This window comes from Tachysurus vachellii, chromosome 18 (genome assembly GCF_030014155.1).
Source record: "Tachysurus vachellii isolate PV-2020 chromosome 18, HZAU_Pvac_v1, whole genome shotgun sequence".
Lineage (NCBI taxonomy): Eukaryota > Metazoa > Chordata > Actinopteri > Siluriformes > Bagridae > Tachysurus > Tachysurus vachellii.
The window spans coordinates 12618228-12638855 of NC_083477.1; the positions used below are offsets into that span (position 1 = coordinate 12618228).

The 20628-nt window shown below is 37.3% G+C and overlaps 1 protein-coding gene across 2 annotated transcripts in view; it reads left to right on the forward strand.

Moving 5' to 3' along the window:
• Nucleotides 1-20628, forward strand: part of LOC132861437 (alpha-1,6-mannosylglycoprotein 6-beta-N-acetylglucosaminyltransferase B-like) — an 80417-nt gene that overhangs the window by 21286 nt on the left and 38503 nt on the right. Inside the window, exons 3-7 of one of the 2 annotated variants that reach the window (XM_060892960.1) lie at nt 8926-9070; nt 11522-11631; nt 12451-12524; nt 13455-13622; nt 16559-16723. In XM_060892960.1, coding sequence (XP_060748943.1) covers nt 8926-9070; nt 11522-11631; nt 12451-12524; nt 13455-13622; nt 16559-16723 — 662 coding nt within the window. The remainder of the gene's footprint in view (nt 1-8925; nt 9071-11521; nt 11632-12450; nt 12525-13454; nt 13623-16558; nt 16724-20628) is intronic. The other variant, XM_060892961.1, reaches the window with a different exon arrangement.

Genomic DNA, 20628 nt, shown 5'->3' on the forward strand with positions numbered 1-20628 from the left:
ATGGAGTCTCCAACTGTCCTGGAGGAAAATGTAGTAAAAGCTTGTAACGACCAAAAAGCGCACCCGAGGTCTTAGCTTTAGATAATGAGAATAAATATAAGGTGCATGATTGTGAGCCTAATTTTGAAGAAGCTTGGATGTCACTGACGTCCTTCGGTGAGATGAGGCCAACCCTGTGAGGATCCTGGTGCATCTAGAGATGTACCAGCTCCAGTTGGATTCCACTTTATGAAGTATTCGGACATTCTAAGAGGAGATGCCAACTCCATGTGGTGTTTGAGGACAACAACCTCCTAATCAACACACAATACACAATTTTCATCTCTAGTCACAGTAACTACCAGACATGAGAAATGTAGAAGCATAGAAGGACGGGTTCTTATGAACATCTCTAAAGTGAACATTTTTACTACACTGTACTGTATATTTACAATCACATGCTTCAGTGTCACCCAAATGAGGATGAGGTTCTATTTTGAGTCTGTTTCCTCGCAAGTTTTCTACCTTTTCCAGCCAAGGGAGTTTTTCCTCACCTCAGTCACCTCAGGCTTGTTCATTGGGGATAAATACAAACACATTTAAATATGAGTCTAATATTAATCTTTGTATAGTATTCAATTTCTTGTATTACGTTTCTTATGTTTTGAGAAGGGGGGGCACGGTGGCTTAGTGGTTAGCACATTCGCCTCACACCTCCAGGGTCAGGGTTCGATTCCTGCCTCCACCTTGTGTGTGTGGAGTTTGCATGTTCTCCCCGTACCTCGGGGGTTTCCTCCGGGTACTCTGGTTTCCTCCCCCGGTCCAAAGACATGCATGGTAGGTTGATTGGCATCTCTGGAAAATTGTCCCTAGTGTGTGATTGCGTGAGTGAATGAGAGTGTGTGTGTGTGCCCTGCGATGGGTTGGGACTCCGTCCAGGGTGTATCCTGCCTTGATGCCCGATGATGCCTGAGATAGGCACAGGCTCCCCGTGACCCGAGGTAGTTCGGATAAGCGGTAGAAAATGAATGAATGAATGAATGTTTTGAGAAGCTGCTTTGAGACAATGTCTATTGTTAAAATCGATATAAAAAGAAACTTTAATTGAATTTGAATTAAATTGAATTGTTGGTCGGCGCCAAACTTCAATAAACTTTGCTGTTCCATTTACATTTACATTTACAGCATTTGGCAGACGCCCTTATCCAGAGCGACGTACATAAGTGCTTAAATCTCTAACATTGAATACATTAATGCTGGCTCACTAAGTTACATACTTAAGATACCATGAGTTTAAAACATTTGTTCAAAGTTACAATGAAAAAGTGTCAAAGGTGTTTTTTTTTTTTTTTAATTCCCTGCATCATTCAGTCTGAATAGAAACCAGATTCAACAGGAAACATATCCTCATCTGGGTGATACTGGAGAGTGCGATTATACATCATTCCCTTTCTATAACTTTACACTATATAGTCAAATGCAATCACGTAACCAGGAGATTTTGAGCAACTTATGAGCACGAGTATATGCATCGGCATAATTAATGAAATTATTATAGTTTTAACATAAATACCTTTCTTCCGAAGCCATTGAATGTTCAGTGACGGAACATTAAACCACTTTATTGTTGAACAAAACAGGTGTGCAAGACTTATGCTGTTCTGTAGTGATAACCACATGCTGATAATTAATCATTTAATGATAATTACCTAATTTACACAGTTTGCAGTATTGTTTGGATAAACATTAGAACATAGGGACATTTATTTCACTATCTGATTGCTGGGTAATATTTTAACTTTAACATTAGATTTAGCTTTCTTCAGTGTCATCATATGATTATGTGCTCTCTGCTCTCTTTTTTACACAGCAAGCGTAATATGTTGTTATATAGTTATAAGTCTGACTAAACCTAGATCTGTAATCGCAACCACATGCAGCCAAACTAAATACTACTGTATATCAGCACAATCTTGTCCCTCTCTCTCCTCTACTCCTACATACGTTTTCAGAATACAGCCAACCCAAATCCTGTGACAAGATCTGTGGGCTTTCTCTAAAACGATAAGCAAGTAGGATTACCAGTGGCAGGAAATGAAATATGTAAATATTTAATTATGCTGTGTCACATTAATTAGGGCACTGCATTAGTTAGATTATAGAGATTTGAAATATTGTCCTGTATTGTGCTTTTTATTTTTTCAGATCAATAGACAATCTAATCAGATTAAAGTCAAAATACCACATTGGAGCTCTGCCACAAGGCTGTCTCTGGGTGTTTTTGTAAAGCTGCTGAAGCAGGGTTTTGTAGCCTGTTTGACTGTATTGTTGATGGTTGATTTCTAAAGGGATCAGTAGGCTTACATGTGATTTCTTGATTGCTGTTTAATGATCTCAGTTGTTTTGGGTGAATTAACTCATATAGTGAGGCGTGAGTTGGCCACAGCGGTTCTGTGTATAAGAGTTCATGCATGAGAATATAGTATAGTGTAAGTACTGTGTTATATTATGTAGACTATTGTACAGTATGTTAGTATTATAGTGAAACAAGTCTAGAGGTGGATGATTGATACAGCTGAACTGAGCTGAGCAGCACCATAATATAACTTATAAGATTTTTTTTTTTTACTTCGGGTTGTTTGTTAGTTATCGATTACTTAATTTTAAATAATTTATTTTGTTTTATTAGGCAAGGCAAGGCAAGGCAAGTTTATTTGTATAGCACATTTCATACACAGATGTCATTCAAAGTGCTTTACATAGAAATCAGTAAACAATTTATAAGAGAGAAAAAAATATATATGTAAAAATAAGAGACACAGATAAAATCATAATAAAAACAAAGAACAATAAATAAATAAATAAATAAATAAATAAATAAATGTGATTTTAATAAAAACAGTTTAAAATATGTTAAAAAGAATAAAACAGAAGTAAAAGTGATTTGGATAAAAAGTGCAGTCAGTGTGAAGCAGCACAGTGATCATTCAGTAAATGCAGAGTTAAACAGATGTGTTTTTAATCTTGATTTAAAAGTGTCTACTGTTGAAGCACATCTGATCTCTTCTGGAAGCTGATTCCAGCTATAGGTGGCATAATAACTAAATGCTGACGCACCTTGTTTTGAGTGAACCCTTGGTATCTCTAACTGACCTGATCCTAATGATCTGAGTAGTCTGCTTGGTTTATATTCAGTTAGCATATCTGTAATGTATTCCGGTCCTAAGCCATGAAGTGATTTATAAACCAGTAACAATACTGTAAAATCTATTCTAAATGTAACTGGAAACCAGTGTAAGGACCTGAGGACTGGAGAGATGTGCTCAGATTTTTTGGTTCTGGTCAGAATTCTGGCAGCAGCGTTCTGTATGAGCTGCAGCTGTCTAATGGTCTTTTTGGGGATCACAGTAAGGAGTCCATTGCAATAATCCACCCTGCTGGTGATGAAAGCATGAACAAGTTTCTCTAAGTCCTGTCTTGAGACAAAACATCTAATTCTGGCTATATTTCTGAGATGGTAGTAAGCTGATTTGCTTATTGCTTTCACATGACTACTGAAATTAAGGTCAGACTCTGAAATTACACCAAGATTTCTGACTTTATTTTGTGTCTTTAGACCCCTAGAGTCAAGGTGTGTGTTAACCTTGAGAGTTTCATCTTTATTTACGAATACAATGACTTCGGAACTACTATTACTATTAATACCACATCTTAAGATTTGTACGCCATTATAAGTGGTACCAGAATATAAACTGGCTAGCAGCACCAACACACAGGAAGTCAAAAGTCTGAAGACCAAAGGAATTGAATAGTCATTATAATAAGCAGATGAACTTATTGACATGTTTACTAATAAGCTGAGCTTAGCAATTTTGCCTCTCATCTCTGGGGTTGGGGGTTTGATTCCTGCCCCTCCTTTGTTCAGCCTCTGCTTTGGGAGTTTCCCAATTTTCCTTCCCTAGTCTAGAGACATGTGTTGTAGGCAGATTGGCATTTCTGCCAATTGACACCCTGCCCAGGGTGTCTCTGTGCCCTGGGATAGGCTCCAGGCTCTCCATGTCTCTGTGTCAGATACGTGCTACAGAAACTAGATGGATGGATGAACTGATTAGTTTTTGGTATTAATCAATACAGGTCAAAACCACATCAAATTCAAACGTCTAAAATATTTTTTTTTTTTTTTTTTTTTTTTTTTTTTGTAGACTAAGTATTACTCAAGCCAGATTTTATCTTTTTGAAATTTTGTTCATTGGTTCATCTATCTGTCTGGATCATCTATCGTTAACAATGTGTGCATTATGAAAGATTAAATTCAGTGTGTTAACATTTGAATAGTAAAGAAATGTTAGGCAGACGGTGAACACACCATAAGTATAAAAACAGCTAGGGAAATTTTCTTTGCAGGTGGTAAGAACAAACTCAATAATGTAAAGCTGCAGTGAACCACCCCAGATTGGTTTGCAAGACCTTACTAGGATCTGCCATGTTTCAATATAAGCACACATAATAGTCTCTGAATGCAAACATCTGACATCAGCCTCTATTTCTTCTGATTTATTTTGAGAACAATGCATATTTAAAAGCATTAAAGTTGGTCGGTGGAAATCCTGCAGCTATCAAGTAGACCATTTGCAAATCCTGAATTGTATTCCTCCCATGCTCATGTGTGTGTGTGTGTGTGTGTGTGTGTGTGTGTGTGTGTGTGTGTGTGTGTGTGTGTGTGTGTGTGGGAAGACTCCAATCTTTCGATCATTACAGCCACAATAAAATATGTGAACCAGTCTAGTCTGATCTAGGTCTGGCATCTTGAGATTGCACAGATAGAAGAAACTACTAGCGATAAGACCATAAGAAGGCACACGGAAAGCATATCCCCAAACAACTGTAGTTCTCTAATCTCCCACATGAGATTAAAACTGGATGTTAAAAAAAAAATCGAAACAAACGACACGAGACATTGAGCTGTTTCTGGTCACTTACTCATATTTAGCTCAAGGCATCAAAACTCCCATCAACGTTATGATCGTGAACCACAAGGATTGTTCGCACATGAGGCAGAGGCATGATTGAAACCTGGACCATATAAGGATAACCGTTTCCATCTTAGGCTTTAGGTGGGCGAATCGGTTCCTTAAACATCCCCCACTTTTATATGCCAAGGCTGTCAGATGTAATTCATCATGAAACCACGGGTCTCTTTTAAGTCAGTGGTTTCACATGACACATATTGTCATGTTCCCTTTTCTGGAGAACACATATGCTTTTTGAAGCTTGTCTACCAAGGAAACCCCTTACTGCTATATCAAGATGAGTGTCTTGTTTATAAGGCCATTATGGTTATGTCCACCCTCCTGGCACACATTGCAGTATTGGGTCATGGTGAACTCAGAAAAGAGCTAATATTGAGACAGGCCTCACAATTTATTGGCATGGCCCACTGAGAATGTTAGCCATTCTATCAGCTCAACATCATTATGCTTGCAACTCATAACCCTTCATGGTGTTACTTTTGCTAGTGGTCCTTGATGATGATGCTTTGATTTTTGCCAGCAGCCACAACAGTAATCCTCCTGTGCTTCCTGTAACTACAAGCTTTTCAGAAGTGTCTGATCAGCCTTCGGCTGTTCCCAAGTGGTCGCTGACAGAGAAGTGCCCTTGTCTCAACAAGCGGGGCACAGAAACTTGCTGGATATTCAAGGCTTCTCTAACAACAGAATGGGAATGTGCTGGGAATGTGTGAACTGACCACAGATATACTATCTATTATATGACTTTTTTACTACTTGTGATGCACAGAATTTAGCACCTGAGTGCTGGGTGCTGAGTGCTGTGTGCTGAGTCCCTCTACATCCTTTTGCCATTTTTAGAAAATGTTTGAAATGTTTGCTTTAAACATCTAGCAATGGATATTTGGATATATATCTATCTACAGTATAAAGGCACAACCTTGTTTATTATCTGACCTTAACCTAATCAAGCTGCTTTGGGGGAAGTTAAAAATTTGAGACAAATGAAAAACTCAACCGAATCTGAAGAATGCATAATAATTCATCATTAAACAGTCATGTATTTAATTATTCTTATTTGCGTATTAAGAATTGTTCAAAATACATCTTGAAATACATCTAAAAAAAACAGCCATTGCTTGCGATGCTCATTCTCTCACATAATGAGAGGTAATGGGAGACACATTAGGTACAGTCTCACTATCAGACTCACAGCGAAAGTATGTGGTTTCTGTTAAACAGAAAAAAAAGACCATAAAAATGTATACGATTTTTGATCCAGAGGAATCAATAACATTGGTATGCTTACCACTTGTCCAGAATGTCTTTACTCAGATATTATATTCAGGTTAACTGTAAAAACATAATAAGGACTTTGATAGGAATTTGATGCCTATATCAAAGCGCACCACACAACAGACCTCCTTTTATCTATCACAGGTTTATATAAAGGGCAGTTTTTCAAGCACAAATTGACTGGGTCTAAACGCAAGCTATTTGAAAGATGGAGCAGCAGAGGAAGCTCTTTTTATTCCAGGCAATTGCAGGTCCTCAGAAATCGCTCGCTGTCTGAAGTTCAAAAAGTCCCAAGCCTTTACTACTCTGACAAGACAATACCTTCAAAGCAGACGATTTATGAGGCATGTGGTGGGGAGACTTTGTGAACTGCAAACTCTGTCTGGGTGCTGTTTAATTGGCCAGGTGAAACATCGTCGACTCTTTGCTTTGTGCCGTAGCTGCTTAGCTCACAGCAAATTGGAGCCTGAGAGGATCTGAAAAAACCTAGACTGCTCCCTCATTTGTCTCTCTGCTTTTATTTATTTATTTATTTATTTATTTATTTAGGCTATATACAGTATTGTCTGTCTATTCTGTTGATTATGCAAGCTTCCTCCTGTTAAGGAGAGATATGCGAGAAGCTGTGCTTAAATTGTTCAGACAAAGGTTTGCCTTTGATATCCATCCATCCATCCATCCATCCATCCATTCATCCATAAATCCGTCCATTTTCTGTACTGCTTATCTTACACAGGGTCACAGGGAAACTGAGTCTATCCCAGGGGACACCGTTAGATGTGGTGGCAACCCATTACACACACTCTCACACATCCATTCACATACTATGGACAAACTAGAGATGCCAATCAGCCTTCAACAGTCTTTGGAATCAGAGAGGAAATTAGAGTACCTGGAGGAAACTGGGAGAACATGCAAACACCGTGCACACAGGGCTTAGCTGGGTTTTAATTAAACCCTCAGCCCCAATGGTGCCATTAAGTCCGTGCCCCCTTGTGCTTGAAGATTTTAGAGCAAATGTATAAATGCCCTTGTGTTAAAATGCAACCTGTGTACTGCTGGATTTTTATTCTACATTTGCTTTTTTACAATTTACAAATAGATAAGAAAAAACACTCAAGCTCATCAAAGTTTTGTTTTCACTGTGTTTTGCTTATTCTTACTGAAGGAGTTTTATTTTCTAACAAGGACAGTTATAGGGAAAGTTAATCTATATGCAGGTGCTTCACTCATTACCTGCGTGCCTCTAAGAATTATAAAGCAGTTAGCATTTTTCACTTTTCTAACAACTGCAATGTGATGTAGCGTAAATACATGAGACAATGTAAATGAAAAATAAAAAGAAAACAAAAAAACAATGAGGAATAATATGATCATGTACAAAAGAACAATAGGCTTGAAAGACATGAATGAAACTACAATAATAATTTAATACATATTGTATACTGTGAAAAGATTAAGACTGTGTGTGTGTGTGTGTGTGTAAAGTCTCTTTTCTAACGCCACTTTCTGTGTATTTTCTTGCATACGTTACCTTTAAGCACCTTTTAAATCTGTACAGAATAGACATAAATTTAAAACAACATAAAATTCCCCAGTTGCTTTTAACTTTTAATAACCATGATGAGGATAGATTGCTGGATTTAAGATCACTTTTCACTGAGGTGCTGACACAAGTTCAGAATATCATGTAACGGCTGTGTTTTTCTGGTGCATCTCACACCTACCATGCAGATCCACATGTACAGAAGTCTGTAGAGATGAGAACAGCAATGTGCAGGACACGTAAGAGTCCATGTGTGCAACTGAACTCTGGGATTGTAGCCTGGTGTCATCAATACATATTATGTAATTCATTTGTCGTACTGCCTCCGGTTGTTTAGTGTAAAGTGTTTGTCATTGTGATCAGATAGTCACGGTGTTCACTTAGATAGCATGCACATGCCTAGCAAACGTCAGCACAAATTACATCTCAATATCTTTTGCACCCCGTTTGCTAATTGTGAAAACGTTTGCATGATATTTTGCAATAGTGTAATCCGCATACTTCGTGAACTTCTTTTAATTCCTTTTAATCAGTTTCTTATTGTAAAAAAATAGTATTTTGATTAATCAAAAAATATTTTGCATGAGGGGGCTTGAACCGAATGTGTTTTATTACAGGATTTAATCAATCACCACCAAGAGGGGGTGCTGTCTTACAACACTGATTTAAATCACTGACGTGTTTGTAGTGTTTGTGGTGTTTTGGTAGTTGTAGTGCATTTTGGTCATAATAATAATAATAATAATAATAATAATAATAATAATAATAATAATAATCTGTTGTGACACACTGCATGTTTGTGCAGAGAGATAGAGAGAACAGTGAACATAGTAATTAATGCTTGTTAGCTACTGAAACTTTTAATAATGCAATGTAATTAATGCAATACAAAAAAAATATTGGATTGCATAGCAATGTATCATGGGAAACGTTTATATGGACTTACAATTATATCAGGATGAATTTATATCTGTGTTTTTTCTCTCCCACATCCTTCTCTTTGGTGTGTGTGTGTGTGTGTGTGTGTGTGTGTGTGTGTGTGTGTGTGTGTGTGTGTGTGTGTGTGTGTGTGTGTGTGTGTGTGTGTGTTTGTGACAGTACTAGGAGGGCCAGAGTCTCGTGGAGTCCTGAGGAAAATCAGTGACATGTTGGAGATTATTTTGAAGAGAATTGACACCCTAGCAAAACTCAGCAACAGCAGCAAAAGCCACAGCCTGGAGGAGCTCAGCTCTACTCTTGAGAGGTACAATGTGTGTGTGTGTGTGTGTGTGTGTGAGTGTGATGTGGAAGTCTTGCTTAAAATCTACTCAGAATTAGCATTTTTTTCCCAATAGTCTCCATGGTGACAGAAACCCTCGTACCAGGGGTTGAGAGGCTTCATGATGTCATATGAGTTCAGGGCAGCATGCATCAGTCGGATGCCTGAACCTCAGCGCTCTTTTGGGCTTTGTGGCTTTGTATTACAGCATAGGTAGTAAAATATAGATAAATTTTATTTATTTAAATCATTGTAATAGATCAATAATTGACATCTTAACAAAATAATGAATAGTTATTGGATAACACTTGACATTAACGTTTCCTTTATTGACATTATTTGTAGCATTAGGTAACATTATACAACATTTACTGTACGGCAATTCATAGAAACAAAGCAACGAAAAGATTGTTCATTTTCAACGAGAGCTGGTGACCTCCAGCATCATGAGTGACAGCAACCGTTGGCGACTAGATGTGGTCGCGTCCAGCGACAAGAGAAAAGTTTAACTTTATGTATGATTTTGGTGCAGCGACTCCCAATGGGACTGAAGACAGTGCAATGCAGGGGATCTGTGGCAAAGAGCACACACTACTTCTCCTTCTTCTTGTATGATATGATGCATATACTGTACACACAGGTGAAATTGATCTTCCTTTTGTTGTTAAGTGGAATGCTAGTTGCACCACCCAGTGATAACCATTATCGCTATGGCAACCAAGTCACTGATGACTTGCAGTGATAAAATTAAGCATAGCTTTAGTTCTCTTTCACTGTTTGCATCATTCCTTGTATTTGTATTCTCTACATAAACCTCAGTTTCATAAAAATGAAACTGTTCACTTACTTTGAGCTGTCAGTCAGTCTGTGAGAAAAAATATTGTTGTCTAAAATGTCAGTTAATCAATATAAATTAATATAAAATCACTAAAAGTACTGAATATCTGCATGACTGTGAGCGTGACAGGTAAATCAGTACAAAAGGACATTTGCTTCTGCTTGTATTGTTTCATTATAGCAGGTGTTCACAACTAGAGTGGAAATAAAAGTTTACACACCCCTGCTTACAAACTGTAGGTTTTTGTAATGTACAAAATGAAACTAAATGAAGATATTTTTTCCTCTTTTAACGTGATATTAAAAGATCATTTTAACTTTTGAATATTAGTTTGAATGTGATTGGTTCTTTCTGAGCACATTGGTATGCCTTGTTATAAAAGGGTGAATTGTAGTGATACGATTTATCATGGTTAACATAAAAAAGGCGCTTGCTTTAAGACTACATTGGAAGCTCGGCTTCCTCCTAGAATTTCATAAAAATAAAGACCAAAGTCTCTGGGTGTTCTACAATACACGCAATTAGTGAATCAAATGATCAGAAATCTCAATACAATACGGCACTGATTATTAATTAATGTTGAGTGGACAGCACAGCCTGCAAGTACTGTAAAGCTCCTTTGAAGCCTTGAACATAGTGCAATTCAGTGGAGCTCTAGTCAAAAGGCAGTGTTCAGAGATCCCCTGTACAAGAGAGAAGTCCCACACTGGGTTCCTATAAATCTGCAATATGCTTTCTTTTAACTGGCTTACCACCTCTGGGTACAGCCACCATTGCCCTAAATGTGTGTAGTAATGTATTTTATTTTATTTATTATTATTATTATTATTATTATTATTATTATTATTATTATTATTATTATTACTATTTTGTTTTATTTTTGTTGTTTTTCTTAAGTATTTTTTATTTATTACATAGTGACCTAACTCATTGCTACTCTCAAGTACTTGTTCATAAACATTTCAAGTTCCGAATTTGTTATGTTCAAGCACTAGAATTCTGTGTAAGATTAAAAAAAATGTCTCAACCGAAAGCCAAATGTCCTAAAATAAATTTATATCAGACATACAGTGATAAAATAATTAATTTGTTTATACATAAAATAAATAAAATAAAAATATCAGATAAGCTGATAATAGCTAATTATCAATTAACAATTAATCAGCTATAAGTTTTCTACCTGATAATTTCCTTAACTAGCTTTATAAACAAGTAGTCATTTCAGATTCACCACAGATTCTTTTATTTGTTTAAAACAAGCCTAAATCTCAATTAACGATATTCTTTTATACTTTTACTGATTTTCTCAGACTTAAGACAGCCCTTTTAATTCTCAGATCATCCTTCAGATCATCTAGATCATATCCAGATATATCAGGGTATTAGAGCATGCTTCAGGTAAACTGGATGTATATGAGGGTAATTTGGGGCATGTGTCCTATGTGGCATGTAAATCAAGGATTTAAGGGTTGTTCATACAACATTTTTTCGTGTGCACGAATGTATAGTTGCTTCTCTGAATGAGTGATTGTGCAAAAAAGCTGAGCATCATTTCATATAGTGAAGAAGCTTTTGCCTGTGTTTTTGTGTGTGTCTAGGTTTCAGCCTATGGGATTAGTGGAACGGATTCAAGCAATTGCTCAGAATGTGTCAGAAATGGCTGTGCGTGTGGAGCAGATCCTGCAGAAGAGTAAATATCCTGCCACAGGTGTCTATACTAATTCATGCACCATTGTAAGACCTAATCCACATTAATTGACCTTTATAATTTAGATTAGTTTATAAGCAAATGTTTACCAATCCTGAATGTCCCAATACTCGAAGCTTATACTTCCTTCCTCCCAAGTTTAAACTTATAACTTTAGCTTTAACACGATTGCCGTTTCTTCTTGTTGTAATCGCTACACTAACATTTGTTTTTCTCCAGCAGCTTTTAATGGTGTAGTTTTCTGTTGATCAAATACCCCATACGTATTTGCTGTGTGTATGTAGTCATTCTTTTAGTTTACTTTTTTTTTGCACTCTGTTAGAATATTTTCCCCATTGTTACCACTGTTGGGATCATTACAGCAATCAAACAGAACGATGCATAATCCCTTTGTGTGTGATCATGCTCACTGGAGCTTGGCAGCCTGTTGAATAAAGAACAGCCCTGCTCGTTTAATTAGGCTAACCGGGACCCAGTGCCACACAGAGCAGAGCATTTTTATTAATCAAGGAAGGAGATGTTGCCAATTTCCTGTTTCCCTGTCTGTCTGAGGCCTCAGAAAACAGTGGGATAAACTTTGGTCATCAGGGATGGTTTTAACTGTATCCACTGGCACGTCAATGCACAGTAATGCATGCAGAAGGACACAGATGTGACATTTTTATAATAAAGGAAGGGATCTGAAAAGGTAGATAGGGATAAGGTTTAGCCTTTCCCTGCCTAATTAAAGCTAATGGAGTTCAGTTTTAAAAAACATTTTTTACTGTTCTCTTAGGGAGTCATAATGTCAAACTGAATGTCCTTCTCTGTCGTCTACAGGGAGAGATGGAATGGCAGGGCAGTGTGAAATCCCAAAAGATCCTGGCTACCCGGACTGTGCAAGTAAAATCGATGTATGTTGATATTACAATGACTCATTAGAGATCCCTACAGTACATTCCTTATATCATTTTATTAGAATTTATCACCAATGTCAAACCAGAACATATATCAAATACTACAGTATAGATATACTAGAATGCAATGCACTGGCTGTATCTCTGTCTGGTTACAAATATGCAAATATTTGTGTTTTGAATTAATATTAAACCACCAATATTGTGATGTATACTGATTTTTTTCTTCTTCTTTTATTTGTGGAAAACACTGGAAAACAGGCTGCTGGAAAAATCTGTTTTTTTATTCAGAAATTCTAATAACAAATATTCCTCCTTTCTGTGCATGATTTTCTGTGTCTACATGGGTTTCCTCTGGGTTTACTGGTTTCTTCCCTCCTACCAATAACATTATTGGTGGACTGGCTAAGATAAAAGAGACTGTAACGATGCTAATGTAAAAAGCAATGAATAAATATATGTAAGTATTGAGTAACTACCATCAGACTGCATTCATTCTAACAGAATCTGCAGTATAGACTCTATGACACCCTGCATATACAATATATACTGTAGTTTCCTTCAGATTTACTCTCTCTATCTCTCTTAATCTTTGTCTGTGTATTTCAGACTAATTCAAACAATAATTGAGCAAAAAAGCAAGGATTAATTAATTTATTTCCATATTTTTGTTTTCAGTGATGTAAAATCTCATCTTTTTTTAATCTAGAATTAATGAACCCGAGACATAATATATTAACAAAATATATTTTGTCAGACTTTTACATCTTGCTCGGCCTTGTTTTCGTTTGCTTTACTTCATTTTGATGATGTTACAGTAATTGTCTTTGAATATTTTTGACTTGTCAATAAAAACAACAAGCAGACTGTTCTGCTTTCTTTAAATCACCTAAAACTGTCTGTAACTCTTTCACTCTGTGATGCTAGTGGATGAGGGCCAGATGGACATCAGACCCTTGCTACGCATTCTATGGAGTTGATGGCTCTGACTGCTCCTTTCTCATCTACCTGAGTGAGGTGGAGTGGTTCTGCCCCCTGCTTGCCTGGAGGAATCAGAGCATTCAGCCCACCAGCAGCACCACACCAAAGACACAAGTGAGAGAAATACAGACCTTGTACACTGTATTCTGCTAGGAGATGGTTCAAGTATGATATTTATGTCTTCCAATTTTATTAGACTCTATTAAACAACATCTCCTCTTGCTTTCAGAAAGAAAAAACTCTGGGGACAGATATTTAGTGTTTAGTATTCAGCTCAGACCTATTCTTTAAGACGTTCCTGAAGAGCAGCCACTTTAGCTTCTGCTACTAGTTGTATAATAGAAGGGAACTCATGTATTGCAGTTGTTATGTACATACAGGCATAGACAATAGATAGACTATAATCCTATTAGCATGCACAGGAACATGGAGCAATGTAGCGAACACACTAAAAGTGCTGTATAATATTTTCAGAAGAAATGCTTTAATAAGTTATTCATATTACATATTACATATTTATGAATGTGAACAGAATATTGTTTTGAACTGTGTATAATGGATAGATAGATAGTGGGGGGACAGTCAACTGATGGTTAGGTAGATGAATGGATAGAGCGACAGACAACTGATGAATAAGGATGGATGGATGGATGGATCTATGGATGGATGGAGGGAGGGACAGACAGAGGATCGCTTGATTGACAGCTGGACTGATGAATGGATGGATGGATGGATGGATGGATGGATCGATGTACAGGGAAAGGACAGGTGGACAGATGGATGGATGGATGGATGGATGGATGGATGGATGGATGTACAGAGAAAGGACGGGTGGACAGATGGATGGATGGATGGATGGATGGATGGATGGATGGATGGATGATGGACGGATGGATGGATGGATGGATTGGTGGATGGAAAGACAGACAAAGGATGGCTGGATTGACAGCTGGATAATTGTATGGGTTGATGGGTGAATGGATGGATGGATGGATGGATGGATGGATGGATGGATGGACAGATGGATGGTCTGATGGATGGACGGGTGCATGGATGGACGGATGGATGGTTGGACAGACGAAGGATGGGTGAAATGATGGATAGATAATTGAATGGATGGATGGATGGATGGATGGATGGATGGATGGACAGACAAAGGATGCATGGCTTAATGACTGGATAATTGAATGGATGGATGGATAGATATATTAATAGATGGATAAAGAAAAGGATGGATGAAAGCTTAGGAGAGAAAGAGAGGAAAAGTCATAGAAAGTTTTAAAAAACATAAAAAAACATTTTAACATTCTGAGCTATATTTAAAGAGAGATGTTCATAAAAAAGTTTACAGTGCAGATTTATTCTTTTTGGATGATATTCAGAGTCAGTGGTTTAGGTCCAAAAGTTACGTTTTTTTTTGTGTAAAATGTAATTGTATATATACATTTCTATTTTATGTGCTTCTCAGATCATCCAAATCACTTGTGTGTAGTTCACATCTCAGTGTTTTCACATTTGTCAAAAAGTCAAATAGACACTAGACAAATCCAAAACAGGGATTTCAATAACATTGCCTTAAAGCCATTGCCTTTAAGCCTGAAAGAAATCTGTGATTTTAAATCCAGAGTGAATAAAAGGAAATTGCAGGGATTTTGCTGTCAAATGTAATAATAAACTAAGGTTCACAAATTCATTCATTCGTTCATTCATCTTCTACCGCTTATCCGAACTACCTCGGGTCACGGGGAGCCTGTGCCTATCTCAGGCGTCATCGGGCATCAAGGCAGGATTCACCCTGGACGGAGTGCCAACCCATCGCAGGGCACACACACTCATTCACTCACGCAATCACACACTAGGGACAATTTTCCAGAGATGCCAATCAACCTACCATGCATGTCTTTGGACCGGGGAGGAAACCGGAGTACCCGGAGGAAACCCCCGCGGCACGGGGAGAACATGCAAACTCCACACACACAAGGTGGAGACGGGAATCGAACCCCGACCCTGGAGGTGTGTGGCGAACGTGCTAACCACTAAGCCACCGTGCCTCCCGGTTCACAAATTTATGTAATTAAAATTGATCTCATATTTCATTCATATATTTACAGTCTATTTAAAGCCCATGAGGTTTAGAGTGACATATTGTGGTTTTATCAAACTATTATGCAGTGGCACTGGACTTGTTTCTCACACAAGCTGATATTTCACTTCAAACTTCCATTTGAAGTGTGAATATCGATGTGTGTAATTTTAGCATTAAAACCGTAGTATGTGCACTTAGCCCAACCTGAATACAGCCCTTTATGAATAATGGTATCCGAAAATGATTAATTTTATGCTTTATGCTGCGCTGCACAGCTGGGTGTCACGGGAATAAGCGTGCGAGTTAGGCATTTTGTTCAGCCTGTGTTGTTTACAGTAGAGTGAAACTAGGCCAGTTAGTGCAGACTGTTACACGCAGAACATTTCTGGAGCTGTGGTGACTCACTGGTTCGTGCATGTACATACACCTCTATATTTCATGCTCCGCTGTTAAAGTAGGTCTCGCATAGTGCCACAGAGAAGATACTGTCAGAGATGTCCAGAATTATCACCACCTTTTATTTAAATGTGCAAAAATTGTACAAATCATACATTACATACAGTACAATAATTCATAATCTTCAGTCAAACAATAGGTGAGCCTTGTTCTAACAAAACATTCTACTTATATATCCTCCAAATATATATATATATATATATATATATATATATATATATATATATATAGAGAGAGAGAGAGAGAGAGAGAGAGAGAGAGAGAGAGAGAGAGAGAGAGATATACCCTAAGATTTTTTTTTAACATTCTTGTATTAAGTATTAAATATATTCAAGAATATCATTTTCTCTGTAATTTCCTGCATCGTTATTCTGTGCATTTTTTTGTTCAGCTTAGCTACATTTATACAGTTCTGTTATTATATCAAGATCTCTCTATACAGCACTCTTGACAACTTCTGCTGTATTTAATGTACTTAATAAACTAATCTGACTGTGTATCCCTTTAGGCAATATTTCGTGCTGATATGGGCCCTCTGCTGGAGCAGGTGGGTTCAGGGAAAGAGTCTCTGAGCTTCATGAGGAGGCGGATACGCAGGTTGGCTGTGCAGTGGGCTGTAGCTGCTCGCAGGCTGGATGAGCGTCTGCGCAGCCAACAGAGGCAACAAAAGAGGGTGAGCGTATGTATTCACACACTGTGTTATTGCAAAAACATTTTTCACATGACAAAAAAAAGTAACATGACATCATGGGTCATTATGTGAGTTCAAGTACAGCACCATCTATAAAGCATTAGCTATAAACAATTCTATATATGAACATCATTTGGGATGTTTATTTAAAGGTTTGTTTAAAAGTGCAAAATACAGAATAATGTACTACAAAATGGCTTGTATACAATAGATGGCTTGTATAGATTCTGAGACTGGACAGCATTAATAATTACATCCTTTAACAAAATTAGTTCAACAGGCTATATGACTCTTGAATGATTCTATACTTCAATGTCATGTGAATGTTTAGAGCAGCCCTGTAATTAATAAATATTAGGTTTCTAAGTAGTTATATAATATTTATAGAAATATTAAGTTTTATATATTAAGTTATTGCTTAGACTGAAGTTAATTAAAATAAGTTTCTTAGATTGTATTGTGCATATTATTAATTTATGTAATATTAATGCAAACCAATTACATTATGAAATCTCATGAGGATATTTGCACTAATAGGAACTATGACTTGTATGATTACTTTGGGTTAATTGTGGCAGTAATAAGTCTAAGGAGCTAAAAGGGACAGTGTGCATGCTGCCCTGCAATTGTGTGACATCCAGAAAGCAAATCAATGGAACATCATCTGATATATGTCAACGCGATCACCCTGGAATTGTGAATACAGACTTTATGAAGAGAAACATTTGCTGAGCAGAACATATTTATATAGTGGAGCTCTGCCCCCTCTGTCCTGCTGTGCAAACTAGAAGACCCAAATAGTGATTTAATGGTGCAAAATATTACAGGTAAGGCAGGTGTTTCATGTGTGCAAGCAATTTAAAGAAAAATGTAATGTTTTAATGTATAATAACAAGAAAAAGGGAAAGGAAAAGGAGAAAATTATATCATTAGGAGATAATGCGTCAACAGTGTGTAGTGCTCATTAGTACCAGTACTGTGGTTTTAGAAGCCAATAGAGTAAAAGTATTTGTATTATTATGTTAATTATTCTTTTATTCTTTTGTTCAGACAGACTGAGACAAGCGCAATTAAAAACAATTTAGCAAATAAATCAAATCAAAAGGCAAACTCGAGGTCAATGAAACAGGCACAGCTCTGGTGATTAGCAACAGCCTGGATTATTGAACCACAAAACATACAAAAACAAGATCAGAAACCTCCCGAACTATGATGAAGTGAAAGGCTTTGGTAACAGGTAGGACAGGTATGAAACACTGAGAGAGCGTTAATCTCACAAAGGGTGACACTGAGTGAGTGTGTGATTGGGAATAAGTGAGTGATGACTGTGACGGTGTAAGTGAATGTACTTTCTAGGAAATGTGATGCATGTTGGGAGGTGGAGTTGAGTTGTTCATATTGTATTCTCCTGTTAACACACCTGCTAATACACATGGGATTTATCAGATCACAGAACTTGTAGTGATAGGGTTCTTAGTAAGTATTGGGTTTTGGGGGTTAGGGGGGGTGTTGGACAGTGGTGACTGAAGGACTCATGAGGTTAAGGTGCTGGGTTGTTGATTGGAAGGTCTGGATTCAAGCCTTAGCACTGCCAAGCTACCACTATTGGGCAAATAAATAAATACGTTAACCATCCCTGCTCCAGTGGTGCTGTATCATAGCTGCCCCTGTGCTCCGACCCCAAACTCCTCAGTATGGACATGCAAAGAAAAGAATTCTACTGTGCTATAATGTACATGTGATGTTAATAAAACATTCACTCAATAAAATTATTTTGTTTTGAATAACAGTCAGTCCAAAATGGTAGTGCAGTCCAATAGATATTGCAGTCTCAGGTAATACAAAACATAGTTGTGTGTTTGTATTTGTGTGTGAGTGGTGGTGGGGGAGTGTATAGGGGTTTAGACTTCACATCTGTAGTTAAGGTGGGGTGTTATGGAAGCTGACTGCCTGGGGGAAGAAGAAGAGAGACTGACAGTATTGGCTCCTGTACGCTTTCTCAGATGGAAGGATCCACGCTGATGCATACTGAAGCCTTGAGGTTTCAGATTTTTCAGAATTTTCTGCAAAGGCAATGCTTCTGGGTATTCCTTTAGCTGTGTTCAAGGTTTTAACATGAAGGAACGATAGCATATATTTCCTTGAAAATGTGTTGATTTTATTAAATATATGCATATTATGCACTTGTACAGGTTTTTCAGCGTTAGAGGCAGACACTGTGTGGTGTGTTTATGAATATGCACAAACAGCTCCAGGCTTACAACTCATTCAGGGAAGCTAAATTACATTCTCTATTCTATAGATGAATGACTCAACTCTGAATGCAGCACAGAGTCGTGCTCAGTAAAAAAAACTATATCTCTCTTATGCACACATTTATTTTGTGCGTTTGTCTGTGTCTCAATTTCAGTTCTTACGTGAAGATGCATTGGGTTTTATTCATCTGGGCTGCACTTATAGATTAAGAATCCACATGGTGCAAGCCAGTATCATTTACACTCCCTCCATTTGTGCTGCATCAGTATCCTCACTCCAAGCACATATCCTCCAAATCATCAAATATTCTCAGCTGAACTACCAGAAAGAAAGATGGATTTGATGACTATCTGAGTTTTTTTTTTCTTGACAGTCTTGCTCTCTTTTATTCATCCCTGATTTAAACTGATCCAGTATAACATTCAGACTAGATTGACTGAAATGCATACGTCAGTAGATAGGTGAGTGTGGACATGAACGTACAAGATTTGACAGCTCTGTTTATCTGCCTATTATGGTCTTGCTTCTGCTGTTCTGCTCTGTGAATCACAGAAAGCAGCATTGTGGGATTTCTCCAGCAGAATGAACTCGGTAATGCTTGAATGGGGATCATTTTCTTCAAACGCATTTCTTCAAGACTCATGCTTGGATGTGCTGAGACTTATTCACAATGCAGAAGCACATTTTCCCATAGGGCAAAAAAGGTGATTTTGCTCTGTTTCACACATTATATGCTTTTTCTTTAAATGGGCAACTTCAGCATGCTTTAGAAAGCATGTGACCTCTTGTATAAAGTGCATATAAAACAAACAAAGCAAATGATGGATTTTGGACAGACAGTGAACAATAGAGAATGACAGAATAACAAAGGGAATATATAGAAACAAACTAAATAAGATAAAAATAGTGAAACTAACAGATTTAAGAAATTTATATAGCAAAACAGGTCTACAGGGGTACAGAAATAAGGTTTAATCCAGATTGTTCCTCATTGTATGTAACAGTCCACATCAGAGATGTCACGAATGATAGCCAAATAGTTCAGTTTCATTTAAACATGTGTGTGAGAATGTGTTTTGATGAATGGGTTTGGGGCATGGAAGCCTTTATTATCACTACATATACATTACAGCACAGTGGAATTCTTTTCTTTGCATATCCCAATTGAGGAGATTGTGGTCTGAGAGCAGGGGCAGCTATGATTCAGCACCCCGGAGCAGGTAGGGTTAAGGGCCTTGCTCAAGGGCAGTGGCAGGTTGGCAGTGCTGGGGCTTTAACTGCGATCCTTCAATCAACAACCCAGCACTTTAACCACTTGAGTCAACACTGTAGTAGTTATAATACCACAGCAAGGTTGAGCTTGATTAATTTAGTTTTGATTAGTTTCTATAACTGCTGAAAGTCTAGTAGCTTTAAATACAGCTGTAAACACATAAAAAGGCTCTATGTATTGTTTAGCTATAAATTAAATATCACTAATTGTTGGCACTGTGATAAAAGAGGAATAACCCATCTCCAACATGATCTATAAAAATACTGAATTTAGTTTAGCTTTTGTTTGTTTATAATTCATTTGTATATTTTTATAATTATTTAAGCAACTGTAGTAGCAAAAGAAATGCTAAAAAAAA